We start from the raw sequence: 26978 nt of genomic DNA, 5'->3' as shown, positions 1-26978 counted from the left end.
CAATATTCACTAAGATGCATTTAACACCTAAAGGGAATGGTTTGTTTTGAGTACCTGTTGTAATGTTGCCAAAAACTCACTAAACATGCATAGAAGTACAATAAAGATATGTTTGAATGTATCAAGAGGCAGCTTTTTTCCCCCTATATATACACAGTATATGTGTGTGTGCGTGTGTGTGTGTGTGTGTGTGAGAGAGAGAGAGAGAGAGAGAGTGTGTGCATGACTCTTACATTCCACTCATGTCCCCAATATATCAGTATTCATCTTAATTATTATAATGGCAAAAAAGATACAGAGAGCATATATAATCAAGAGAGCTGACAAGAATCACATGCCATTTGTAGTTCTCTTGGTGGTTCACAATTCCCAGTAAGGGTCCATCTGAACTCAGTGATAAATATTCATAATTTCCCCCATCCACTTGATGTATATTTATAATTAGCATGTTTTGGTATGACGTCTGACTTGACATGCTGCCTTCACGTGCTCCTCATAAGCTCCTACTTCTTCTAGAGTTCAGAAGTCAGAAATACGACTTACATTCACGTGCTTTTGGTTGGAAATAGCAAGAAAATGGACCTTATAACAAAAGCTGATCTTTGGTTGGATGTTGTTTTATTATAGAAATCAAGAGGCACAGAGCTACTTTGTGCTGCAGCAGCAAAATGAATAGGAGAAAATGAACATCAGACATGTAATTGATGTTTATCAGTCAAAGGTTGTTGTATATTGTTGATCTATATTGTTACATTTTTGTAGCAATACAAATAAACTCTAGGCTAAATACTATTTACAGCCGTAAATACTACAGCTACTACACTACAAATTCTGAATTTCCCAGGTGAATTGCCCACTTTGTTGGGTCGCTTAATTACCATATTTCCGAAAGTACTTGAAGGCAGCAACAACCCCACGCCGCCATATAGGCCCGCCCCCTTATGAATATTAAGAAGTTTACCGGTAACGTTAGGTCAAGGAGATTCTCGAGCAGACCTGTAGAAGAAGTAGCTCCTGTACACATAACAGACCGTCTATGTCTTATTTCCCACCTGGCGACCTAAAGTCGGAAAACTAGAAGATGCCTTTGCCTGTACAGGTCTTCAACTTTCAGGTAAGCTAGCTATATTCACCATTAGCCTACTGTTTTTGCTACTTCTAAGAAGCAGGGATTGTTTCAAAGTCAACACGATTCCGTCTTCTATGTCAGTGGAATAACTAACGTTAGGTGAGTTAAGCTACTAGTATTCCAATTTTAACCATCAGTTAACCAGGTAGCCTTGGTCCGCCTAAGTTTACTGATAGCTATCCCCGTTCCGTTCCGTTTTCTCGTATGGAAAGAAGAGTACGCCAAAATCCTTTCAAAAATCTGTCATTGATTCATGTTTCCTTGCTTGTCTGCAAACGCACATACCCAGTAGAACATAACTGAAGCCCTTTAATGGGCCATTGGGAGTTTCTGGTAGATTTGGCATATAGATTAGCCACCAAGTAGCATTTTATTTAATTTAAACATTAACTTTTAGAATTGGTTGACATTGCTTGCTTACAGCCCTCCACGCTCAGGCAGTATTTTGGTGGAAGAAGACGAAGGAATAACAGGCGGTCCAATTCTAAAAGTGTAAATTTTATTGAAACAAGTACTGTTTGGTGCATTGGATGTGTGCCGAGTTGAAGAGTGACTCCCAAAGATCCGCAAAGGGTGTTAAGTTATGTTGTACAAGGTATATGTTTGGCGATAATCTTGGCTATATAAAACTGTCAGATTTTTAAATGAAATTTGGAGTGACGTTCTCTATACGAGAGAACCGATGGTTAACGTGAAGTTGTTAAGCTAACGGTTAAGGCCTCCTCATTGGCTAACAACGTTTAGCAAAGACAATCGTGCGTTAGGTTAGCCAAAAAGGTAAAACAAGTAGTGAGGTTCAGGCACTCTCAAATGTGCTGGAGGCCAACACGTAAAGGAACAAATTAAGTGTGGTTACACCCGTGTAGCTAACGATAGCTAGCTTTGCTAACGTAACTTCGTGTTGTTTACAGACTGTCACACTGGCGGTAATTTAACAGCTAGCGTTACAGTGTGTGCATAGTTCTTTTGCAAGCTAGCTACCTTTCTAAAGAGTTAAACAGTTTCGAGTGCAATGTGAGCTGAGAGTTTCTCTTTGCTTTAGCCAGTATTACAAAGACATAGTAACTAGCCCGAATTCCCGATATGTGCCACCCTCTCTGTCCAGCTTATCGGCCTGCTAATAAGCTAACATAGCTATTTGGCTATTAAGTAACTACTGTGCGAGTGTAGTCACAAATGTTCCCATGCATATCAGCAAACATACATACCTCGTAGAACATAATTTAAGACATTTTGCGAATAATTGCTGTACATTGGTAAATTCAGCATACATACATCCACTGAGCAGCACAATAATTTCAATAAAATTCAATGTTTCAGACTTTAATTGTCTGCTATTCTCAGATCTTCCACCACCAATACATGTTGGACGGCGGTAGCCAGCAGTGTAAACCACTTACAAAAGTTGACATTTTACTGTTAAGTACTAAGTACTGCTTAGTTAATCATTTTATGCCGAATTAACCAGAAGAATATTTGCCAAAGGTCTTAGGTCATGTTCTACCAGGTATGTACATTTGATAAGCAAGGCAAGATTAAATTGCCAAATTTTGAATGGCGTTTGGCGTCTATATCGTTTCGGGGCTAGCTCTTAACGTTATTTAGTAAGAGGTAACAGTTCTCAGGACACAGTCTATGAATACAACACCCAAGAATGACACTTATATTTTTGAGAAACTCTGTCCCCGAGCATAATAGACTTTATTTGTCCTTTTGGCCATTAAAATAATTTGGATATAATATTAAGTATCTTTTAAATTTGACCATTTTCATCCCAAAAATTACAAGTGTTCAATGTTTCCCCTAGAACTTCCTTCTTGTCAGGGTGGAAAAGCCTCTGAAACGGCATTTAGACCATAAAACTCTGATGTGAAACCCAGAATGACAAAACATTCATGCATACTTTTGTGGAACCTGATCAAAATGTCACATTAGAATCTAGAATCAATTCGGGTTGAGGGCTTCCCATAGACAACCAGTGTAGTATTGATCAGTTTTTGTTGTTTTTTTTGTTGTTTTTTTTTATAAATGGCCAAGCCTAGAATCAGTTGGTTGGTGTCCCTCCTCTCAGGACAGGTCATGGTCAGGGCTGGAGGTTAGAGGGCAGGCTGAGGCTGAGGCTGAGGCTGAGGCTCAGGACAGAGGCAGGGCCAGGCAGAGTTCAGCCAGCAGCAGCAGCAGTTCTAGTTCAGCCAGCAGCTTGGTGGTTGGTTCCAGCCACTCCTCAGCCACCCAGCGACCAGGCTGTTCCCCCTGGTCCGGCTGTTTCAAGCCCTTCGTAGTACCGGACTACATGCTCAGCAGCTGCGTCTCTGCCACCTCTCTGCTTGACGAGGTAAAGCATCACCACAAAGAACGGAGCAGGAAGTTCAACCAGTGTTGTAGCTAAAGTCACAACTGATTTACCGTAAACACAAGTTTCCAACTGGGGAAAAATCATTACCGCCCGCCTCCTAGTGGTAATTACAAGTGGGAGGGAATACATTTTTTTTTTTTTGTCAGCTCTGATATCTCCCCCTTGGCGTCACAAATTGCAGAAGTATGTCAACACAGGCAGCAACTGCAGAGAATCCATTATGTCAGGAGTCAAAGGTAATAAAAGTCAAAATTATCAGAGAAACACCACATTTGAACACAAGCTTTGTGCATGACAGCACCCAAAATATGTCTAAAACAAAAATGTATCTATTTTATCACAATACGATTCAATATGCGATATGGGGTTCACGATTCAATACGATGTAATAAATAAAAAGTCAATGACAACAAAGTCTGTCTGTGCAGAATTATGTTTATTTCTGAGTCACAAATCTTTCTAGCAATGGCATTGGCTGCATGTGTAATGTAAACAACTTAAAAATGTCATTACAAAGTGCAAATAATATAATTTGGATGTAGAGCTTGTGGAATTGTGATGGTCAAGCCGTCTCATTTGTGATTACTACAGCAGAATAAAATGGAGCTAATATTGCTATTCATTTGTATGCCTCATGGTACGTGTTGTCACATTTTTGTATTGGGATATATTGATTTTCAATATATCTTCCAATCCCTATTATCCAGCTATGGTCTTGATGTCTTGAACTGTGGTATCTATCTGCTAACCTCTGTGCCTGCTGTATTTCTCTCAGGGGTCTGTGGAGCCCATGCAGATTGATGTGGACCCCCAGGACGACCAGCAGAATGCTCTAGATGCCAACTATGTAGTGGAGAACCCAACACTGGTACTGACCTAACATACTTTCATATACATGCCTTCCATCCTGTTGTTGGCACACAATTTGACTGCCTGCAGGATTGGATTGATCCGACCACAATCTAATTACAATAAGCCACAATAGGCTCTCACTTTGTTCACAGGCAGCTCGACAACCAGTCCCATGTTTTAACTGTAAAACTAGGTTTGCTTCATAATTCAGAAATGCCGAAATACCAGACTGTGTACACAATATTCTTTATTCCTTATTGGCTCACTAGCTACTGCAACATTAGCAGAATATCATACTCCCACCGGATTATTGCTAGTTTTGTGAAGCAAATAGAACATACAACTAATTATTACTAATTACCTCCTTAACATACAATATCAAGTCATCAACATAAGGCTACATTTCTAACTTTGCCTCGCTATTCAGTTTGTCGGAACAGAGGTGCAATGAATTATGGTCGTTGTAGTTCACTAACTCACTTTCAGTGCATGACAACATTAAACCTTTAGTTTCTTTTAATAAACTACATCTATGTGAAACACAAGTGTGGATGCCAGATCAATACATCAAAGCACCCCAGATAAATCTAAAACAAAGTGGCTGTTATAATTTTATATTTTCTCATGTCTTTTGTCCCTCCCTCCCTGTGCGTAGGACCTGGAGCAGTATGGCACCAGCTACAGTGGACTGATGCGCATCGAGAGGCTCCAGTTCATCGCGGACCACTGCCCTCAGCTCCGCGTCGAAGCCCTCAAGATGGCCCTCACCTTCGTCCAGAGGACCTTCAACGTCGACTCGTACGAGGAGATCCACCGCAAACTCACCGAGGCCACGCGGTACGCCACGTGTGTGTGTGTGTGGAAGTAGATACCGCTGTTGGCGGTTACGTTAGGACCCACCTTCTGTTGATCAAGTGACGTGTGTAATGTGCGCGTTTCCCCCACAGGGAAGTGCAGGGGGTACCGGACACGGTGCCGGAAGCCGGGGCGGCTCCCCCTCCCCTGGACTCAGCCTGGGCCGAATCGACCAGGAAAAAGGCCCTGCTCAAACTGGAGAAACTGGACACCGACCTGAAGAACTACAAGGGAAACTCCATTAAAGAGAGCATTAGGTACACATGACAGTGGACAGTGTGCTATGAGTTTACTGCTGTTACTGTTTACACTCGTTGAAAACATGGAAAAGTTATCATATGTATTGAACCGAATGGTAATGTTAGGTGTGATGTCAAACAAACAAACTCCTTCCCTACGTTTACCACCTCTTCCTCTCTCCTTTCCTTTCCCTCATTGTTCCCCAGGAGAGGCCACGACGACTTGGGGGACCATTATCTGGACTGCGGTGACCTCAGCAATGCCCTCAAGTGCTACTCCAGAGCCAGAGACTACTGCACCAGCGCCAAGCATGTCATTAACATGTGTCTTAATGTCATCAAGGTAGAGCAGGATGTGCATTATTGCAAATGTAGAATGTAGTACCCACAATGTTCTGATGCTGCATTCATATCACATGGGAATAACCGTAACTAGACTTTAGGTATATGAAAGAGTAACTGTCCACCCCCCATGCCCCCAGGTTAGTGTTTACCTCCAGAACTGGTCCCATGTACTGAGCTACGTCAGCAAGGCAGAATCCACGCCGGAGATAGCAGAGGTGAGCTTCAAACATACTGTCAAATTTTTCACTTTCGAGTTTTACTCCAGTGTCTGGACATTGTTGAAGGTACTATGTGTAGCATGTTGTAGCGGTTTGACTCCTTCTTTTTATGCCGGGGTGCCAGTCAGTACAAGGCCTGACAATATTAATTTGAGGATGTATGTTAAAGTCAGAGTCAAAGCCCATAAAGGTACAGACTGAGAATGACAATTTTGAGACATTAGAGCCTCTAAGGAAACTTTTGTAACTTGTAGTTCCACAAGGAAAAATGTCTTCAACTGATGGTGTTTTATGTTTCTTCTAGCAAAGAGGAGAGCGAGACAGTCAAAACCAAACAGTCCTCACCAAATTAAAATGTGCTGCGGGTAAGGCAACGTTATGCTTTCTAATACTAAGGTCACACTACACAACCTGAGGTCCAATTTAGTCAAGTCAGCTTTGGCAGAAAGGTCTTGTGATCAAATTAAAATTTTGTAATCATACAGCAATTGAAACTCATAGCCTAACAATTATTAGCAATCTAGCTCCTCTTTATCCCTGTTCAAATGTCTCATGATGGACAGTGGAGTAGTTTTACAGGCTGTATCAGGATCTGCAATTCTGTATGGATTCAGCTGTTGCAGTAAATTTGTGATCCACTGCCCTTGTCACCTTAGTGTGCATCTTTCCAACAGCATTCCTTTCTGCTCCATAGGTAATATGAATCTCTGAACATGTTTAGGAAGATATAGCGGTTGGTATTACAGTATGTAATGTAGTTCACCAATGTTATGTGTTCGTTCCCTTGTGCTCCAGGCTTGGCAGAGTTGGCCTCTCGAAAGTACAAACCGGCCGCCAAGTGCTTCCTGCTGGCTTCTTTTGACCACTGTGACTGTCCAGAGGTGAGTTCACATAGGCAGCATAGACAATCATTCTTCATTAGACTATAACATGAACCACCAATGGAACCTTAAACTGCCTGTCTGCAGACTGAGCATGCCCACATGTAATGTTCACACAACTCTCCCGAACACTGGTAACACTAATTTTAATATAATCATGTCAACCTGAAGTGCTGTGGCTTTTGTTGGTTTGTATCCGACAATGGCTGCACCTTTTGACCACCTCCACCCCACCACACATTTAGTTTACTGATGGCACCTTACAGGATTTCTGGGCAGTGAAGTCCTCCAAATTCAAATGGTTACCTCTCACTGCCATTTGGGGCTGCCAACATGCAGCATTGCTTAGTGCAGCTTTGACTTTGCTAAAATATTCCAAACAAATTCAAAGTATCCAGTGTTTCCCCTAGTTTTGTATTCTTATCAGGGTGGAAAAGCCTCTGAAACAGCATTTAGATCATCATGGGACACTAAAACGCCAATAGCCAATAGTTTGTAATGTGTGTGGGTGTGTGTTCTCTCCAGCTCCTGTCTCCCAGTAATGTAGCAGTGTATGGCGGCTTGTGTGCACTGGCCACATTTGACAGACAGGAGCTCCAACGCAACGTCATCTCCAGCAGGTAGGAGATAGTACTATACTAGTAGATATATATAGAGTAGATATAAACATCAGAATTAATCTTTTTTTCTGTCTTCCCCTCCTACCCAGCTCCTTTAAGTTGTTTTTAGAGTTGGAACCTCAGATCCGCGACATCATCTTCAAGTTTTACGAGTCCAAGTACGCCTCTTGTCTCAAACTGCTGGACGAAATGAAGGTAAGAGAGAGAGGGCTTCGTGAGAATCTGAAAGAATATACACAGTACAGTGCAGTCGTGTTAGAATAATCATCACTGTACCATCTTGAGTACTTGATTGTGTGTATTGGGGTGAATCATTGTGGACTCTCCTCCAGGACAACCTGCTGCTGGACATGTACCTGGCCTCCCACGTCAAAACACTGTACACACAGATCAGGAACAGAGCCCTCATACAGGTGGGACCACAAGCTATGCACAGCACCTTCTACGGATGAGATCAATGATGGTTTTCTCAGTGTCACAGCTTGTATGTGAAACAGAGTTGTGTGTGTGTGTGTGTGTGTTCAGTATTTCAGCCCGTACGTGTCGGCGGACATGACTAATATGGCTCAGGCTTTCAACACTACAGTAGCGGCCCTAGAAGACGAGCTCACTCAGCTCATACTGGAGGGTCTCATCAACGCACGCATCGACTCCCACAGCAAGGTGACACACACACACACACACTTGAAAAAGCCCTGAAATGGAAAAAGCAAATAGGGTCACAGTCGTTTTATCAGTTGCCACCTGAAAAGCTGACCTGCTGTTGGTGACGTTGTTAGATCCTGTATGCGAGGGACGTGGACCAGAGGAGCACCACCTTCGAGAAGTCGATCCACATGGGCAAGGAGTTCCAGAGACGAGCCAAAGCCATGATCCTCCGGGCCGCCGTGCTGCGCAACCAGATCCACGTTAAGGTAGAGGAGGACTAAATTTGACAATGAAACATACACACTTGTGTCTGCAGGTCCTGAAAAAGTCTGAAGCGGTTTTAAATTATACTATCTAAATTCAAGGCCTGAAAAGGAATACACCCTACCCCTAACCAAATTTAAGCAACAGGGCTTATGGGAAATTTTTTTGAGAGACTAGTACTAACAATACCACTGGTGTGAGACAGAGGCGACCAATCATCTCCATCATGCTCTCATTAATTTACGGTAATTATACCAAGGTATCACAATTAATTTGAGTGATATTTTGATTGTTAAAAATTACATACATCACACCTTTAAATTTACCTTGTTGAAACTTTCAGACTGTTTGATTGTGTATTGTCCAAGAACAAAGAAGGAACGGCCGATATTAAACGCCTAACACACTCAACACCTGGATCCTGTTCTTTTCTCTTCCTCAGTCCCCACCAAGAGAAGGCAGCCAGGGCGAACTCACGCCGGCCAACAGCCAAACCCGGATGAGCACCAACATGTGAGGAGGAAGGCCCCCTCCTCTATTTGTGCACGGTGCCTCTGATAACGACCACAGACTGGAGGGGACGGATCATCCAATTACCATCATCCATCACAGTCCACTCCCCGCGCCCCCACATAATGGACAAAACCCAAATCGCTCTTCCTCTGCTTAAAAATGGAGACGACACAATGTAAAGACTTCGGAAAATGATCCCTGTTGTACTTGTTAGATACAAGAGGGGAAATTACCTTTGTTAGTCTGATAATGATATGGAGATTTGTACAAGATGAAAGTGTGTTTGAGTGAAAGATGCAGCACTTAAAGCTGTACTGGTGAGAGATGCCTTGTGATGAGCCTTCAGTGCACATGGCGGAGGCCTCATCAACAGAATAAGCTTTTAAAATAAATATACCCTCCAAAAGATACTCTGACGGATTGTCTTTGTAAGTAGACGTTGCTGGTGGCAGATGTAGAAACAGCAGCAGCACGGCGACAAACACTGAAAGCAGACAGATCCATTAGAGCGGAATCCAGTGGGACTCTGTCAGAGGGGGTGTCACCATTGTTGCTGATAGTAGATATAGAGCCATCATATAGCTTTGAAATTGAACAAATTCAAAGGTCATGTGCTCATTGACAGATTTTGGTATGTGAATGCCATTTTTCCAACCTGCTGACTTGATTTGAAGCTACAAACAAAAAAGAGAAAAAATAGTATTAACCACTTGAGCTTACCTTATTTTAGTTCATAATATGCTTATGTAAATATGCAAGTTACACAAGGCATCAGATATAAAGGGTTATATATTGGACTAAACTATCACTAGGTGTCTTCCTCATGTGATGTAAGACAGTACCTTTGAGAAATGAGAGACCAGCAATTTCTTGTCTTTCAGCAGCAACTGACTGATTAAATTTTCCTGACCTTAATTAAAATCATGTGTTAGACAGCACCATCAATGCCAAAGTAATAAGCTCTTTTTAGCAATGTACCCATTTCAATCCCTTAAGTAATAATTTAAAATAGTAATAGAACAGTTAACTACAGAAAGGCATTTTCTGTGACCTGCTGAACAACTCTGCAATACTTTCGCCCCTTTTTGCTTTGCTTCTTTTCTCATCGTTTTTCTTGCTTTTGTCTTTTTTGTAGCAATTTGAGATTTGCTTTTAATAATTAAAAAAAAGAGCATTATGAATAAAATGCATAAAAATAATGAGAAGTTTTAGACAGTGCAGAAAAACTAATATGGTCTTTAGACTGACAATGTGCTCAATTGTGGCAGGAGGATTACTGGTGTCATATATTGTATCATAGGAAAAAAGGTCAGAAATGTTAGGGATGCAAATTATTCCCAGACAGAATAACAATTTACGGCAATTATGGAAAAATAATTCTCGGATACACAAGTGTCTTCCATTTGCCAAGTTATGCAGTAGTTTCTAAAGCCACCAGCAGAGGGACTGAGAGCTTTCGTCACTGCTGTGTGCCTCCAATGACCCATCTGTGTGCAGTCAAACTGAAATGACTGTATTCATTTGATGTGAGCTATTGGTAGTGTTTGACTATATGGTAAATGTACTGCAAGTGAGGGATGGGTAACCTACCTGTTTATGAATCTGTGAGCTCTATAGTATCAGCACCGATGGAAACGATCACCATGATCAGCAGGGTTGGGATGATATATTGAAATTCAGTATATCAAATCGTGAACTACATATCGCATCGTGAGATAAACATAACGTCCCATCCCCTAATGATAAGTACACTTAAAAAACAGCAACAGATAGTAGTGAATATTTGAATTTTTATTCTCTTTCCAGTGTAAATACTGTAACGGGCTACCATATATTTAGAATAATATAGTCTAGAAGGTCTTCCTCCAGCGGTTGGTTCAGTCGAGAGATGAAGGCACATGTACTTAGGAATCATTAAGACAATGTTCAAAAACCACAGGGAGGGGAGGGTACACTCAGAGGTCTTCTCTCTCGTTAGGAGGGGTTTAAGTGCTCAAATGTGCAAAAAAAAAACAGTGACACAACACATTCAGCTAGGCAGTAAAATAACTTTCACATGACTTCACAGGGCCAAAATAAAAATTCAAAAGGCGGCGAGGATAGAGCTGGAATGTCATGTGGTAATCCAAATGTTAAAACAAGGTTCAGGAAGTATTCTGGCTGTTCATTTATAGCATAGAGGTGGGTGCTGGAACATATGGGGTTCTACTAAATGCATTTACGTTTTGACATTTTTAAAAAACATGAAAAAGTCAGATGAGACCATGTATGTAACAGCATTTAGTCCAGAAGTGGACTTCAAGTTCAATCATTTTTTCTGCATTCACGTCATATCAGAGGAAGTGGAAGAAGCAGCGTTCATGTAGAATTTAAAATCAACCATAAGTGAACTGCATAATAATTTTGATTTATAGATCATCAGTGGATTCGCTGCAGTGCGTTGACACACTTCCACAATTCATGACGCCAAGTGGGAGATATCAGAGCTGACAAAAAAATCCCACGTCCTACTTGTAATCACCACTAGGAGGCAGAGGTGGATGTTTTTTCCCAGTCGGCAGCTCGTATTTACGGTAAGTCTGATATGACGTGAACACGACATATGAGGGCACAGAGCTCTTCTGGTCCTGTGATTGGTCGGGAGCTAGCTAGGCTTATGGGTATCGTAGGCGTAGCATCGGACAGTGAAACACTTATTTCTCAAAACGCTTTTTTATAATCAATTGACGATTACAGTCACACGATGACAGGTTTTCCTATCTAGTGGAAGACTGCTAGCCCTATTGACTGTTCCATCACCAGTAGAATGACATTGCTTGGTTGGTTAAGATGGGGAAAATCTCTTCCTGAACCACGGCACCACGTCCCATTCCAGCTGTATGGGCTGGGAAGGGGTGAAGTGACTGAACTGTGTGGGTGAATGTGGGGTGGGGTGGGGTGGGGTGTGGGAGGGTGGGTGGGGTGTGTGTGTGCTGAGGAAAAGCGGCTCGGCTACACTTAGTAGGTGTGGTTGGCCACAAACAGAGACTCGCCACCAGCTGCTCCCTTGTTTCCGCTGGACACGTACTTGCCAAGAGCCGCCTGGCTGTTATTCTATGGAGAAACAGAAAAGAAAGGGAAAAAACAGGGTTATTATAGTTTGGGATTTTTCATTCCTTTCTTGTTTTTATCTAGCTTTCTAGTTTTATTTCAATTTCTGTTCATTTTTAGTTAGTGTTCAGTGCTGGTTTGGTCGTTTTAGTTCAGTTTTGATTTAGTTTCAGTTCTAATTTTAGTAGTTTTGATGTAGTTCGTAGTATTGAAAAGAAACTGACAATTAGGGGATACAAAAATAAACAGGGTTATTATAGGTTTTTTGTTTTTTTTCATTACTTTTTTATTTTCATCTTGCTTTCTAGTTTTAGTAAATTTAGTAAATCTTTTTTTAATTGAGTTACATAAATTTTTTAGTAAAGCACTCAGTAAAAACACCCAAAATCCTCAAAAAGACAAAAACTATTTTTCAAATTTTTGTAGTAGTAGTAGAGATAGTTTTAGTTCAAGTTGGAAAATACATTCTGTTATATTCCTGCAAAGTGCGGCATTTGTAAAATTCCCTGATATTCCCTGACTTCCCCAGAGAATTGATCAAATTCCCTGACTTTCCCTGTCTGGAACACAACCTCTCTGAATTCCATGACGGGAGGAAACCCTGGAGACAAAAAAACTCTGCCTGCCCTCCCTCTTTCCACCCTCCTCCTCCTCCTCCTGCTCACCAAGGCTCTCTTGATGTACTCCTCCTGACAGGCCTTGCCGTTCTCCTTCTTGCCTCCCCAGGCCTTGAGCGCCGAGGCCTGCAGGGCCCGGCCGTAGGAGAAGGTGAGGGCCCAGGGCCGGTGCAGGGGACACTGGTTGATGGCGTTCAGGTTGATGGAGGCCTCCTCCTCGCTCTGGCCGCCCGACAGGAAGGTCACGCCTGGGGGAGAGGGAGGGAGGCAGCGGGGTCAGATGGGAAAGGAAGTTGGTGTATATTGGTTTATACTATGTTTGTGTAGCTACAATGTATAATATGGATGAGCTGTATTGAATAGGGTTAGGCCAATGTTGGCCTTTTATTAAAAATCAGATCTGGTCCAGTCAATGTGGTCCACCTCTCATATGATGGATGCAGTTTGATTGATTATATATTTAATATAAAATTGATCAATAATACACTGGTTGTCTATGCCATGGGAAGACCTTAACCTGAATTGATTCTAATAAGAGATTCCACAAATTCCACACAGGCATGAATGTATGCATGAATTTTTTTTTTGGTTTCCATGGAGAGTTTTAGTGTCCCATGATGGTCTAAATGCTGTTTCAGAGGCTTTTCCACCCTGACAAGAATACAATTCTGGGGAAAACACTGAAATACTTTCAATTTATTGGAATTTTTGGCATGAAAATGGTCAAATTTAAAGATACAGAATATCGGCTATCAGCAGCCTCAATCCAAAAATATCGGTATCAGCCTTCAAAATCACATATCGGCTGATATGTAATATTGTACCATATAGACGGCTGTATGTGCTGTGTGTATCATGATGCATGTAACTGTATGGAACTGCATATACTCTCTATCTCTCTATCTGTCTCACCAGGGACGGCGGGGGGCACAGTGCGGCGCAGGGCGGTGACGGTTGCCATGGCGACCTCTTGAGGGCTGTACTTCTTGGGGCAGGAGTGTCCGGCGGTCACCATGTTGGGCTTCAGCAGCGTGCCCTCCAGGTAGACGTGGTGGTCGGACAGCGCCTTGTAGACCGCCGCCAGCACCTGACGCAGGAGGGAGGGAACACAATGCAGCGGTTTAACACAGGGAGAATGAGAGAGAGACTTTCTATTGATTTCCATTTAACAAGTCAGCGAGACTCCCTTGGTACCAATGAACCCTTCCTCTTCCTTAAACACAACCACTGACTGGCTGAGCAGATGGAGCAACTAGGTTAAGGTTTGAGCGATGTGGGTTTTTAAACGCTGATATTTTGGAAGTGAAGCTGTCCATAGCTGATATTTTGTGCCCACTTTCACCATCTTTAAATTTGAGCATTTTCATACTAAAAAATTTCAAGTGTTCAGTGTTTTCCCCCAGGATTTTATTCTTGTCAGGGTGGAAAAGCCTCTGAAACAGCATTTAGACCTCATGGGACACTAAAACCCAGGCAGGATGACAGCTCCCAGCTTTTGAATGGTTCTAAATGGTGGGACCTGTTAGGCCTTTAAAAAAAATGAATTCATTTACAAGAGTCATTATTGATTGAATCAAAAACAACTACAAGAATTGTTTGTGTCCACCATAATTTTACTTGTCAGCGTGAAAAAGCCTCAGCATTTAGACCATCATGGGACACTAAAACTCTCCACTGAAACCTAGGATAATGATGATATTTTCATGCATAATTAGAATCAGTTCAGGTTAAGGTTTTCCCATAGACAATCAATTCTACAATAAATATGTAATCAATCAAACTGCATCCTATCCATCATATCAGAGGTGAACCACACTAACTGAACCAGATCTGATTTTTAATAAAAGACCAATATCAGCCCCATATATCTGCAAACCCATAAATCTGTTACACCCAACAGTATTACTCCCCCTCCTCTCCACACACACACACACACACACACACACATACCCTCCCGCCACCCCTCCCACCCAGTTCCCACTTCCCGCCATCACTCACCTTCTCAGTCACATACTGGCAGCGCTGCAGGTCGTGGTCGCCGTCTGGGAGGATCTCAGGCTCAACGATGGGCACGATGCCATGCTGGAGAGGGGGGATAGAAGAGAACATGGCAACCGGCGTCATGACAACAGACAATAGCACTTCCCTTCTAGGTTCTGCAGGGGGGGTCGTGTCTTGTGTATCAATTGCACCAGAGTTAGAGAGTGAGTTGTGTAACGGCTGTTTAGAGAAGCTGGTTAGTGTTACATCACTGCACTGAATAAGTTTGTTGAGAAAGAAAGCTTCTCTGAGGGTTGTGTGCACCATGGACGTTTACTGAATGTTACTTTATGTATATTTTCTGCTGTGTGTGTGTGTGTGTGTGTGGCTAACCATCTGGCAGATGCTGGCGTAGCGGGCCAGGACGTTGGCGTTCTCCATGATGGCCACGTTGGACGGGGTGGTGGAGGTGATCTTTAACACACAGCGCCACTTGGCGAAGTCAGCACCGTCCTTCTTGTACTGGGCGCAGCGCTCGTACAGCCCGTCCAGGCCTGACAGACAGAGACAGAGAAGAAGACGAGTGAGACCGCAAGAGAAAGAACAAGATGGTTTGAGTGATGAAAGAAGGCCAGGAGGAAAGAGATTCATGAGGCAAGAAGCAAGAGAGGGGAGGAGAAGCTGAAACCAAATCTAAAAGCCAATAGTCTTACTCTAGTAAAAACAAGGGAACAAGGTCTATTTTGCGCATAATATTTCATGCCTTCACTGTGGTAATAAAGCTGTGGGCGGGGGTCTCACCCTGGGTGGTGGTCTCGCCGTTGGTGCCGGCGAGGGGAACCACGCCCTTGTCCACCTTGATGCCCACTACCATGCCCCTGTCCTTGATCAGCTGGGGGAAGAGCTTGCCGCTGTCGGTCTTCTGGTAGAGCGTCTCGTGGAAGAAGATGACACCGCCGATGCAGGGCGCCACCCGCTCGTCGGCGGTGAAGAGGAGCTGGCGGTAGAGCCGCCGGTTCTCCTCCGTGTTCTCGGCGTTGATGCTCTGGAAGCGCTTGGCCACGCTGCCTGGAGACGCCGGGAGACAAGGGGGGGAGGGGTTAAAGAGAGGATCGCCGCCGCTGTGATATTCTAGATGCTGTGAGAAATGGCTGACTGGCATCGCTGCCATCGCTAGAAAGATTTGTGGCTCAGAAATAAACATAATTCTGCACAGTCAGACTTTGTTGTCACTGAACCTTTATTTATTACATCGTATCCTGGTTGTATTGAGTCCTGAACCCCACATCGTGTATCGAATTGTATTATGAGATATGCATATCGTCCCATCCCTAATACTGAGTCCACTGAATATGACTGGCTATCTGCCTTCGTAATTGTGATTCAGTTACTTCAAAAGATTTTCTTCCTGTGGTGTTTCTGTTTTTTTTGTCCCCCACCTATATACGTGTCTTGTATTTTGCAAAGCATGTCTGCTTGTTGTGCCAACATTTTACTGCAGGACATTGTAACCCGTGAGAAAGACTGCAGACGTCACCATGGTAACAGAAGTGGGGTGAGCTGACATGCTGCTGCTCGTATGTTATATGGCTGGAAGACTTCCTACAATGTGTTAAGTGGAATGGATGGAAAGGTTCTACACTGTAGGTGATGCAGTAGCTCTCTGATATGATGGTACCTGTGGATTCATCAGCAGCCAGGATGCCTTTCCCGGCGGCGACGATCCTCTGGGCGATATCACTGAGCTCCTTCTTCTGCTCAGGAGTCAGGAATGGATAGGCGTGAGCCATGTTGTCTCTGAGGGACAGAATAAGAGAAACAGGTAATGTAATAAGAATAGAGAATAGGGCTCGACCAACAGGTTGTTTTTTTTTGCCAATATTCAATATCTTTACATTTGACCATTTTCATGCCATGAAATTCCTCCAAAATTCCAAATATTGAGTGTTTCACCCATAATTTTGAAACAACATTCAGACCATCCTATGACACTAAAACTCTCCATTGTTCTTCCCGTAGACAAGCAGTGTAGTATTGATGAATTCTACCATAAAAATGTAATCAATCAAACTGCATCATATCCATCACATCAGAGGTGGACAACTGACTGGCTGATATCTGATTTTTTTTATAAAAGACCAACATCAGCCCAATATATCAGAAAACCGATATATCGGTCTAACCCTTATAGTAATAGAGGGAGCTGGTGCAGTCTTCCAAAATCAAACCACAGGATGTCTGCAACATAAGATTCTCCACATTTGTAAAGGAAACACTGGTTTCAAGAAATAAATGGCCCTCTTCATTCAATTTGTATTTGCATTTGACATTGTTATTTTGTGTCATTAACAGTAAGGTCTTATATCTCGACCAGGGATTCTCATTTTCATGGCTCAGACCTCCAAACAGACACATTAGACCACACACACCCGTTTGATCAGATTTATCCCCAGGGACTCAAACGGGAAGATTCTAGCTGATGTTGATTTAGTATTGAATTGAAGAACTGACTGCACTGTACATGGGGAGGTAACAGTGGCGAGAGAGAAACCTGTGATTACAATAGTTATTCTTATACATTCTCTAACTGGGATCATTTCTAGAGAATTAAAGTGAAATGTATCTACTCTTTATTTTGCTGGGATCCTTCTGGAACCCCCTCAAGGACCCCTGGAACCCTATGAAAACCCATGGAAATCTTTCAAGGGTCCCTGGAACTCTCTCAAGAACCCCAGGAACCTCCTAAAGGAACCCTGGAACCCCATCAAGCACCCCTGGAACTCCCTCAAGGACTCCTGAAACCCCTTCAAGAACCCCTGGAACCGCCTCAAGGATCCCTGAAACCGCCTCAAGCACCCCTTGGAACCCCTCAAGGACCCATGGCCCCCCTCAAGACCCCCTGGAACCCCCTCATGGACCCCTGGAACCCCCTCAAGGACCCCCTGAAACCTTCTCAATGAGCCCAGAAGACTTTGAGAACCGTTAATTCTAAACAACTATCTGTTGCCTATAGACTCCTAACAACAGCGGCCATTTCCACCGGTGAAAACTGCGACATTGTGCAATTTTGCAGAATAACTGTCACGTCCTCACAGGAAGAGCGCGCGGTTTACGTCACGGGAATCCCGTCGTCTGGCATCGACTGATGGGCGGTTAGAAAAATGTTCTCTAGCAGCTGCCAATGTCATGATTTGTTTCATAGGTTTTGTCGTTTACATAAGAGCCACATTAATATGAGGGACTCCATGTATGACGGCACTTCCGCGTCTGCCCTTGCCAATGCATCTCAATGACCTTGTATTGCACTGGGAGTTGCCAGATAAGAATGGGCCGTCACAAAAAAAAAAAAAAAAATGTCGGGCTAAATGAAAGAGGTTTTTCCTGTACCAAACAATCCCGGAGTGAACTGAACGGTGGCTCGTTGTGGGGAAAGATATCCTATATTATTAGTAGTATTATAATAATAACAAGCCTTAACCTACTTATCAAAACTGTGTTAAAAAAGTGCTTTGCGATATACATAAAAATGTATACAATTAATGAAAACGGGCACGAAAACGTGAACAAATAGATGAAGAAAAATATATGAATTTAACGTGAACACAAGTGTAATATTCACAGGTATGTATTTAAATCTTTGGTTAGATTATTGATGGATGCAGAGAGGAAAACTTACCAAATTATTTTTTCGATGGGTGAAGAGTGAAGAAGTGGAGGAAGCTGCTGGTTGTGTTGTAACGAGAGGAGATGGAGAAGGGCGACCAATATGACAGGGGAGCGGAGGGGAGGAGCCACAACTGGGACTGTCCAATCACAACGTAGGTTTCAACAAGATTGACGCGCCGCTTCATCCAATAAGCGGATAAGAGGCTGTTTCGTATGGTCGGGCTCTGACGGAAGGAAAAGGAAGAAATGTGTGATGCTGCGGCTCAAAGGGTGTGCAAGCCCTCAACGTTGTCTTACAGACAGTTAGCTTGATTAAAGTCGAGATGAAATGAAAAATGCCTTTTTAACCCTTTTAGATCACATCCCCGGTCATATTGTGCACCTATTTAACAATATATGCCAAAAAAAATACAACAAATCTATTTCTTTGTATTCTTATATCAAAATTCAATCATGTTTTCTTCCTGTAAAACAAAATATGCCGTGTGCTTACGTAAGCAGGACTCAACCAATTTCAACCAATAATATCATGACATCCACCCATCAATCAATCTTAAACTTTTAGCGCACAGAGCTAAGATTCGTTAGATTAGTTAGCTAGCTAGCAACAGCATGGTACTTCGGTGTGTCTTCGGGTGTTATGACGCCCACTTTTCAACGTTCAAATCAAATTCCTCCCAACGTTATGTCCCGCCTGTCTTTCCTGTTTCACTCGGAAATACGTCACGATACGGAAGTTAGATACTCTCGAAATGCCATTTCATCTCGACTTTAAGATAACACAACCACTTGTCTTTCACGAGTTAATTAAAACTCCTACCAGACAACTATAGAGGATTTGCAGTTGTGTCACAACCACACTATTAGCTCCATTGGTGGACTGTCGTTGCTAATATATAGGCCAGAAAAGGAAAAGGGGAGATATATGAAATAAAGATTGTCATGGTGTGGATGAAGGTCCATCCAGTAACATAAGTCTGACAAAGACAACTGATTTGTCTTATTGCAATAGCTCCTTTAGCCCTAGTCTCTACTCCAAAACAAGTTAGCTTGAGAAGAGTTGGCTCAGTTAACCTGAACAAACCGTTGGTTGTTGACTGCTTTAGCAAGGCAACTAACGTTAATGAGAACATGCAACTAGCCACTACTAACACTAGCTATACACTACGTTGTTAGTGTGCAAATTTGATAGCCTATATGTAGCTATGTCAACAAAGCAGAGATGGTTAGCTGACCCAATAGGATACATTATCTTAACACAAAATTGGTCAACTGTATCAGCAATGAAATGATCAGCTGCCAGTCCAAAACAACAGAGAAAAGTTAACTGTCTATTGACTTCTGTTGAGACAGCCACGTTGTACGTGTAGAAATGCAATCTTCTCAGCTGTTGTTGCTCAACTGTAGACAGAAGCCTAGCAAAAGCAAACCATGTCTTCTAACAGTATGCTTGTCTTCCACACAGCTTGCTAAATACAGCTGTTAAAATGTTAATATCAATGTTAAAGACTTTGCAATTATACACAGACTGCATTTCTTCAGCAGCCGAGTGTTGGATATGGAAACGTTCATCTTTCCATGTTTCAGGGGAGGAATTAACAAGTTAACGTGGTTCTGCGTTTCGCCTGTCAGACAGCGTTGAGGGCGTAGACACCCTTGGAGCCATGCTGCTGTACGTGACGATCCTCACATGCACGATGCGTGGTAGATACGTGACCAGAGCATCACACCAGGGAAACCACACTGCTGCAGAGCAGGCCTGCTGATTTATTACACATCTGGAACATTGTGTCCAGGCCATGAGGGTTTTTGGTTTTAAATTTATATTTGATTTTTTACTATTAAATTGACACCTCTCCTGACTGACTGACTGACTGACTGTTCAAATCAAATCAAATCAAATGTGATGCAGCCCACTGGGCAGATACACATCCTTTGTATATGTATTCTACCCTTGAAACAGCAATACTGACATTATTCAGTGTTTCATTCTCTGCCACACTGATGAGGGATGATATTCAACTGCTTCAGTATATTGTACCAAAATAATTCACATTCAGCATGAATAGGATGCTGTCATTTCATAAAGCACGGGCTGAATAAGGAATCAGTCCTACAGTCTGTGACCTTCAGTCACAGTCAGACAATGTTATGTAACACAACCTCACTGCAGCACCCAAGGGACAACTGATGCTTTTTCCACTGAGGACAGGAGAGAAGGGGGTAGGGACCAGGGTTAGACCAATATAGCAGCTTGTTGATATTGGCTTTATATTAAAAATCAGACATAATCCCGTCAGTGTTGTCAACCTCTGATATGATATTGTTTGTTTGATTACATATTTATTGTAGAATTGATCAATACTACACTGGCTGTCTATGGGAAGCCCTGAAATCGAATTGATGCTGAATACTGTCTTGTAATCTTGTTTTCTCGTTTTTTTGGCATGAAAATGGCCAAATGTAAAGATATTCAAAATCGGCGCGAAACATCGGCTGTCAACAGCTTCGATCCAAAAATATGGGCATTGGCCTTCATAAACCCATATCAGTCCAACCCTAGTAGAGACATGGGGAGAAAGAGAAAGGAAAGAAAGCGAGATAAATAATCAGAAGTAGATGTAGATAGAGATGAGAGAGACAGAAGAGAAGATGGGTATGACTGGAGCCTTCTTAGATTAAAAGCAGAGACTAGGCTAAACCGTCTGCCGGCTTCATTGATTGTACACACACACACACAGTGATATTCACGGCTTTACTACAACAAAAAATGCCAAGTCATCACCGTAGCATGCAGGCGCCGTGATATTGTGACTGGCATGATGACATTGAGGATCGTAACATTACACTGTGTTCATAAACAGGCTGCAAAAGGGAATGAACAGATGTACAAAATGTGAAAGAAGATACAACTGTCTGTAGGCCTATTTACACTCGGTTTGGGTCCGCTGATGTTAGCTGTGTTTCCATGCAAATGTAAAGCAAAGTTTAAGAGAATTTTGAATAACAACATGTGAATTAGGCTTCCTGAATGTTGGAAAAAAAACTTCCACCAGAAAAATGGAAAGAGAAAGAACTGGTTAGTATTGGGTGAGTTGTTTTTGTTCTTTAGTGTGAGCTCATGTTGGATATATTTCTAACAACAAAATAAAGAATTTAACTTGGTGATAAGGTAATGTACCAACTAATGGTCATGCCACCACCATGGAGACTTGTACATGTTGGAAACAAAATGTATGATATTTTACAGACATTTCAGGCCAAAGCCACTTGTGCACTGCTGTGCAATGAGATTTAACCAAGTCTATGTCATTATATCTTCCACAAAATGTTTCTATCTCTATTTATTGCATAATTTATCAACAAAAACCTGAATTTGCTGTTTCCATTCAGCTTTTCTAATTGGATACATCATAATAGAGCGGTCCAGTTTTGAGTCCTAAAACCCGGAAGTGAGTTAGCAATTTTGAGCCATGGCTTCCCTCGGCCGAAAAGTGATTACGATTTGAAATGGCTTTTGGTTAAAAGCCTGAAAATAAGGTCTGTGTTTAAGACAAGCTTAAGAAAGTTTAACGCTTCATTCTGTGAGATAAAATTAACCATTAAACATCCCATTTGTGAATTTTGAAGCTTTTATGCGGCCTAATAAAGTAAGTTGCTAACAAATGGCTGTCTTAGAAATTGAACTACAATGGGTTTGTCGCACAAGAACACATCATTACACAGAATAGTCTGAACTTTAGTACTCGCACTCTTTTCAATTTAGTGATATATTCCATTGTAGTTTACTAATTTTGTTTTTTCCCCCCAATTTTTATGTGCTAGCTTAAAGCGTTAGCTTTTTACTAATATGGATTACAAATATGCTTTAAAATTCATGAAAGCAGTGTTGATTTGTCAAAATTTATCATATAACAAAATGTATGACAAGATACAGGTCTGCATTAAACACAGAGAAAATTTTCGGCATCAGTCCAAAAGTACATTCAAAAACACATTGAAGTTATAGTGGGACTTCCAGGTTGGCCTATGAAAAAACGTTATCGTTGGACCATTCTATTCACAAAAAAGAAACTCAGCAAATATGGCTGCATGGCTCTCTTCCTCACGATTTTCACTTGCTGACCTTATTTTCTCTCTTTCTCAATCTCTCTCTCACACACACAGACACACATTCTGTCATGCCTTGAGAACCTGACTTGTTTGACACAACATTTGTTTTGGCAATCTTACAACCTGATACAGGGCAGGTACAGCCAAGGGGCCATTCTCTAGATCTTTCCTACAGTACTGCACCGTGGAGGCACTGCCTCAGAAACATTAGTACCTTCCAACAGGTTGTGGTTGTGCTTTAAATGTTAAATGTTATTTATCAAGGATGTTAGGGAAACTGAAGTGGTAATCACAGCCTATGGTTAGCTGTGGGAAAAGTCTAAACATACGACTCCACAAAGGCCAGAAGCATTTCAAAAAAGGTAACACTTTAATACAGCTTTCAATAAATAGAACAGAACAAAGCTACTTTTACGCTCATTTTCTGTATCTGTTTCTGTATAGAAAAAATAGAATAGTTTAAGTTAAGAGTAGAAAAGACAAAAAATGGCCATAGCCATGTAAAAGACCAAACAAACCTGAACATAGCGTTCTTATTGTAATATTAGGTTATTGGACCAATCTCAAAATACACAGTACAGATAAAGGCATTGTGAAGGGTGGTTAAAGGATCAACAGAACCAGTATTTCAGCTCAAGCACAATTTCATCACTTTGGTGTACAGTCAACATGAGAAAAGGCTCACATAAGGCTGTACTAGTTTTGGAATGCAGGAAGTATAATGAAGAATACAACTCCTTCCTTCCATTTCACTCGACTTTTTCATCATACTTGAAAAACGTCAGCAAAAGGCCTCTCATATTCAAACAAACTTTGTGTAAAAAAATCAATTTGCATTGCTGGTCCAGCGGCGCTACTTTCTGACATGTCACAAAACTAAACTAAGTTTAGGCAACAACATTGAAAATTAGAAAATTAATGAATGTAAAAAATTTTGTGTAAACAAAATCCTCCATTGTAGGGTTGGACCGATATGTTGGATTGCGGATATATCAGGCTTTTACTAAATTTTGGATATTGACCTCTGATATGATGGAGGTTCCTAGAGAGGACCACAGTTACAGAAAAACTGGATGTCTAGAAAACCTGACATGAATTTGATTTTCTTTTCACATTTTATTTATCATTTAATTGTTCAATTATGGTTTTTTTTTGGTAAATTAATTCCCCTACCACTGAAGGTGCAGTGGGTCACCCTGTGTTAAAGAGCTGCTCACATTAGAAGAATTACATTATCCTGGGAGAATTTTAGTGTCCCATGATGGTCTAAATGCTTTTTCAGAGGCTTTTCCACCCTGACAAGAACAAATCTCTGGGAGAAACACTGAATATTTGGAATTATTTGGCATGAAAATGGTCAAATTTAAAGATATTGAATATCGGCAACTTCAATACATATGTACTTGTATCGGCCTTCAAACACCCATATCAGTCGAACCCTAGAATACAGCAGTTTAATGTAGTTTTGAAACCCACAGATACTACTGCTATGGATGATGCTGAGGTGAACTTTTATTTGTTAATTACATTATGAAATTAAATAGAATGATCCCTATCTAATCCCTCCACAGGTTTCTATAGAATAAAGTAGCTGACCGAACTGGTCAATGTCAAGACAAGTAGTCATGTCGATGCTCAAGAGCTCAAACTTGCAGTACATGTCCATGTAGCTGGTCAACAGAAAACAGTATGAGTGCACCTCCGCCCCTGATGGAACGTCACTTTCCGTCTACCGGATCTTGATCTCGAAGCAGAGACAGTTGCAGGATTCGCACTCAGGAGGCTGGCAGGTGCAGGCACAGTCCCATCTGGCACACTGTGGGCAAAACACATGGGATGAGGAACTGAAGAGAGTAACGCAATAATTCAGTGCTAATATTTCAGTTGGTACACCAATACACATAACTGAGAGCAGTACAGTGCGAGACAACTGGCAGCACTACTGGCACAGTAATATACCATTCCATTCCAAACATGAGTTCCATTCCTAACATGAGTTTTGGAATGGAAAACAAACTCAAGATGATGGATGGTGACTACACTTGGTGCATAAAAGACTTTCCTGATGGAGGTGAATGATTCACTCACAGAAGGAGAAGGGCATGTTTGGTCCAGGCACGAGTGCAAAGACGGCGGGCGACAGTCGCACAGCTCAGCCCATTCAAAGCACTGTTCACACGGGGAAATGTTCGGACAGCAGTCGCCGCATGCTAAAGAACAACGGTCCTTTGGGGAAAAAGAGACATGAATAAAATCAGCATGCTTTGATGATTTGATGCTTCTGGCAGACATTTCTTCTACTGTTTAGTGGACGTACTGGAGGGTAAACCAACCTAAACTCTGCCACACTGAGCTAAATTCAGCTAAAATATAATTGATTTCTGTTCATATTGGTGGTTGTTTGCCTTATGATGATCACCAACTGGAGGTTTACCCAACTTTTTATTTACACTACATCCCTGCTGGTAAGTTTAGTGCTAGCTGCTGTATCACTGACCACAACAACACGTTGTATAAACTGGTAAAGACAGGAGACAGTAGACAGGCCTCTCTGCTGTTGTAACTGAGCCAGCAGCACCAACCTTGAGGCAGAACCGGACCCACAGCGCCATCGCCAGGAAGACCATGTAAAGCCCAACAGTAATCATCACTACAGCTGGAAGAGGGAGGGCCAGGCCCCAAACAGGCAACACCTGAGGAGGAGAAGGTTCCACACAGCGTTGTATTTATTACAACAGTGTCTACCTGAGCGCACGCGGGCTAGAGAGCTACCAAATTAATGCTATCCACTGAAAAGGTCTTAACATGCAGCCGAATTATTTCTTACCACCGCTGTTTCTTCCGCAGAAGACATCTTTAATAATAAAAGGTCTCACATCTCTGGGAAGTCCTGGCAGGGACAGAAGCAGGTATAAAGCTTTAGGAGTTACGTTTACCTTTAAGTGATCAGTACACACCCCATGAAGAGCAGCGGCATTGGTTTCTCGCGCTGAGGTTTCAACCGTTTGTGTTCTGATTGCATTGGGTAGCTACTATTGCACCAGAAAGAGAATTAACATTAGTAACTCCTTTTCTTTTCCTCCTTTTCCTTACCTTGTGCGATAAGTGTCGGGGTTGGTAGACTTGGGTACAGTCATATTCTTCTTTTGCTCGCTAAGTCTAAGGTGTGCTGCCTGCAGTTAGCTACAATGTTTTTTGCTAGCTTAGCGCGTTAGCATCTGAATCATGAGCCGCAGCTACGTTGCCATGGAATCAGACGGGTCCCTGGAAGGATCAAACTGAATTGTGAAACGCCTAAATCACTTTTACCACACATAGTCGGACATCTAATGAAGATACGTACACTAAATACGTTGACTGTCATCACACTGGCTGTATCAGAACCTTTACTGAACGTTAATACCTTATTTTGAAAGCGTTATGATCATGTAGGGACTTTAATGGCCACTAAGTGGGGTCGTTGTCACTAGTTATGTTCTTGTAGCTGGGATGATAGTTATGTTTGTGCATCAACTCGTGTTATATGACACTTGCATCCTGTCCAACGGGTGTTCAGAGCAGGTTGATAATACATCAACAAAGGCAGAGGTCAAAACAGGTAATTGTGTTTCCACTGGTTAAACCTGAAGAACAATGCCTCTGATAGTAACTTAACTCTAACAAAGTCCTATTTTATAGAATGGCTGATGATTGTGATCAGCACAGATTGAAAGTCTCTAAACATTCCTCAGTGTCTTCCAAGTCAGCTTTAATGTTGGATGCTGAATATCAAGACTTATCAATACACTCAACTTCAAATAAAAACTAGTATTATCCTGTCCCATTCTCATCTTTTATGTAGTGGCCACACATCGGGCTAACAAGAAAACATTATTTGCTTATTTGTGCCCATACAAAGATCCATATAAATAGTTTAATTCCATTCTTGCTATGAGCCTATACATCAAGAATTGGTCATTGTAGTGCTAATGTGTAATGAAGATTAATTTATGCTGCTGTAAGGCCTTGAACCATGGCCTTGTAGAAATAACAGGGAAGCATGTAGTGGAAGTCCTGTTTTCATTAAAAACTGCCTAAGAAATCAAACTCCAGAGTGGTAGACTTACATAACCAATATGCCTCATTTTGATAATAAATGACCATATATTCTTCAATGTAGGCCTATTCATGATACATAATCTCAGCAGGTCAGCAAGTCAACATAGAGTGATTTCCATAATGCAACTGGCATGTATTTGGCTCATAAGGATAACTTTTGCTTTAATTGACACAAAAATGTTAGTGTTCTGCAGTAAATAATCAAAAGTCAAAGCTTTTTATATTGTCATATCACAGTGGTCATATAATCTGTAAAAATCTATTTGATGATTCAATATTTTGATGAAAAATACAATAAACTAATGATCAGCAGTGGCTTCAAAAATAAGACTGGGAAAGGAAATTATATAGAAAACAATTTAAGTAAATGCAGCTAAATCCATTTCAGCTCCACATGAAAATCGTACTGGGTCATAGGGTTATCGACAGTGCTGGGTAGTAACAAAATATTTGTAACGGCATTACATATTCTAAATACAAAACAATGTAGCTGT

The 26978-nt window shown here is 41.8% G+C and overlaps 3 protein-coding genes across 3 annotated transcripts; 1 reads left to right on the top strand and 2 right to left on the bottom strand.

Moving 5' to 3' along the window:
- The first annotated feature begins 980 nt into the window (after positions 1-980).
- Positions 981-9330, top strand: gps1 (G protein pathway suppressor 1). The gene is made up of 14 exons (XM_071895257.2): positions 981-1114; positions 4261-4353; positions 4993-5174; positions 5285-5449; positions 5639-5774; positions 5914-5991; positions 6299-6359; positions 6790-6875; positions 7401-7495; positions 7585-7690; positions 7828-7908; positions 8021-8158; positions 8275-8409; positions 8850-9330. Exons 1-14 carry the CDS (start codon positions 1082-1084, stop codon positions 8922-8924), a joined length of 1464 nt encoding a protein of 487 aa, XP_071751358.1. The 5' UTR covers positions 981-1081; the 3' UTR covers positions 8925-9330.
- Positions 9331-10693: 1363 nt separating this feature from the next.
- Positions 10694-18374, bottom strand: LOC139908518 (fructose-bisphosphate aldolase A-like). Its single transcript, XM_071895246.2, has 8 exons — positions 18284-18374; positions 16286-16404; positions 15409-15675; positions 15001-15161; positions 14626-14709; positions 13540-13714; positions 12676-12875; positions 10694-12013 (listed from the first exon to the last, which is right to left on the bottom strand). Exons 2-8 carry the CDS (start codon positions 16395-16397, stop codon positions 11918-11920), a joined length of 1095 nt encoding a protein of 364 aa, XP_071751347.1. The 5' UTR covers positions 16398-16404; positions 18284-18374; the 3' UTR covers positions 10694-11917.
- Positions 18375-23981: 5607 nt separating this feature from the next.
- Positions 23982-25589, bottom strand: LOC144539437 (uncharacterized). The gene is made up of 5 exons (XM_078284387.1): positions 25480-25589; positions 25214-25276; positions 24969-25079; positions 24475-24612; positions 23982-24202 (listed from the first exon to the last, which is right to left on the bottom strand). Exons 2-5 carry the CDS (start codon positions 25238-25240, stop codon positions 24116-24118), a joined length of 363 nt encoding a protein of 120 aa, XP_078140513.1. The 5' UTR covers positions 25241-25276; positions 25480-25589; the 3' UTR covers positions 23982-24115.
- Positions 25590-26978: the final 1389 nt, after the last annotated feature.

Source organism: Centroberyx gerrardi, chromosome 7, assembly GCF_048128805.1.
Source record: "Centroberyx gerrardi isolate f3 chromosome 7, fCenGer3.hap1.cur.20231027, whole genome shotgun sequence".
In the NCBI taxonomy this organism is placed as follows: domain Eukaryota; kingdom Metazoa; phylum Chordata; class Actinopteri; order Beryciformes; family Berycidae; genus Centroberyx; species Centroberyx gerrardi.
Note: the sequence above shows the minus strand (reverse complement) of the source record. Positions and strands in the feature narration are given on the sequence as shown.

What these genes read in the sequence shown, in the direction of transcription:
- gps1 (XM_071895257.2), top strand. Translation starts at nt 1,082, where the DNA reads ATGCCTTTGCCTGTACAGGTCTTCAACTTTCAG. An exon ending in AAACTCACCGAGGCCACGCG is followed by an intron (nt 5,175 to 5,284) that starts GTACGCCACGTG and finishes TTTCCCCCACAG; the next exon opens with GGAAGTGCAGGGGGTACCGG. An exon ending in AACTGCTGGACGAAATGAAG is followed by an intron (nt 7,691 to 7,827) that starts GTAAGAGAGAGA and finishes ACTCTCCTCCAG; the next exon opens with GACAACCTGCTGCTGGACAT.
- LOC139908518 (XM_071895246.2), bottom strand. Translation starts at nt 16,397, where the DNA reads ATGGCTCACGCCTATCCATTCCTGACTCCTGAGCAGAAGAAGGAGCTC. An exon ending in GGCTGCTGATGAATCCACAG is followed by an intron (nt 15,676 to 16,285) that starts GTACCATCATAT and finishes CGGCGTCTCCAG; the next exon opens with GCAGCGTGGCCAAGCGCTTC. An exon ending in TGTGCCCCCCGCCGTCCCTG is followed by an intron (nt 12,876 to 13,539) that starts GTGAGACAGATA and finishes CCTCTCCCCCAG; the next exon opens with GCGTGACCTTCCTGTCGGGC.
- LOC144539437 (XM_078284387.1), bottom strand. Translation starts at nt 25,240, where the DNA reads ATGTCTTCTGCGGAAGAAACAGCGGTG. An exon ending in CTGCGGAAGAAACAGCGGTG is followed by an intron (nt 25,080 to 25,213) that starts GTAAGAAATAAT and finishes TCTCCTCCTCAG; the next exon opens with GTGTTGCCTGTTTGGGGCCT. An exon ending in GGGTCCGGTTCTGCCTCAAG is followed by an intron (nt 24,613 to 24,968) that starts GTTGGTGCTGCT and finishes TTTTCCCCAAAG; the next exon opens with GACCGTTGTTCTTTAGCATG.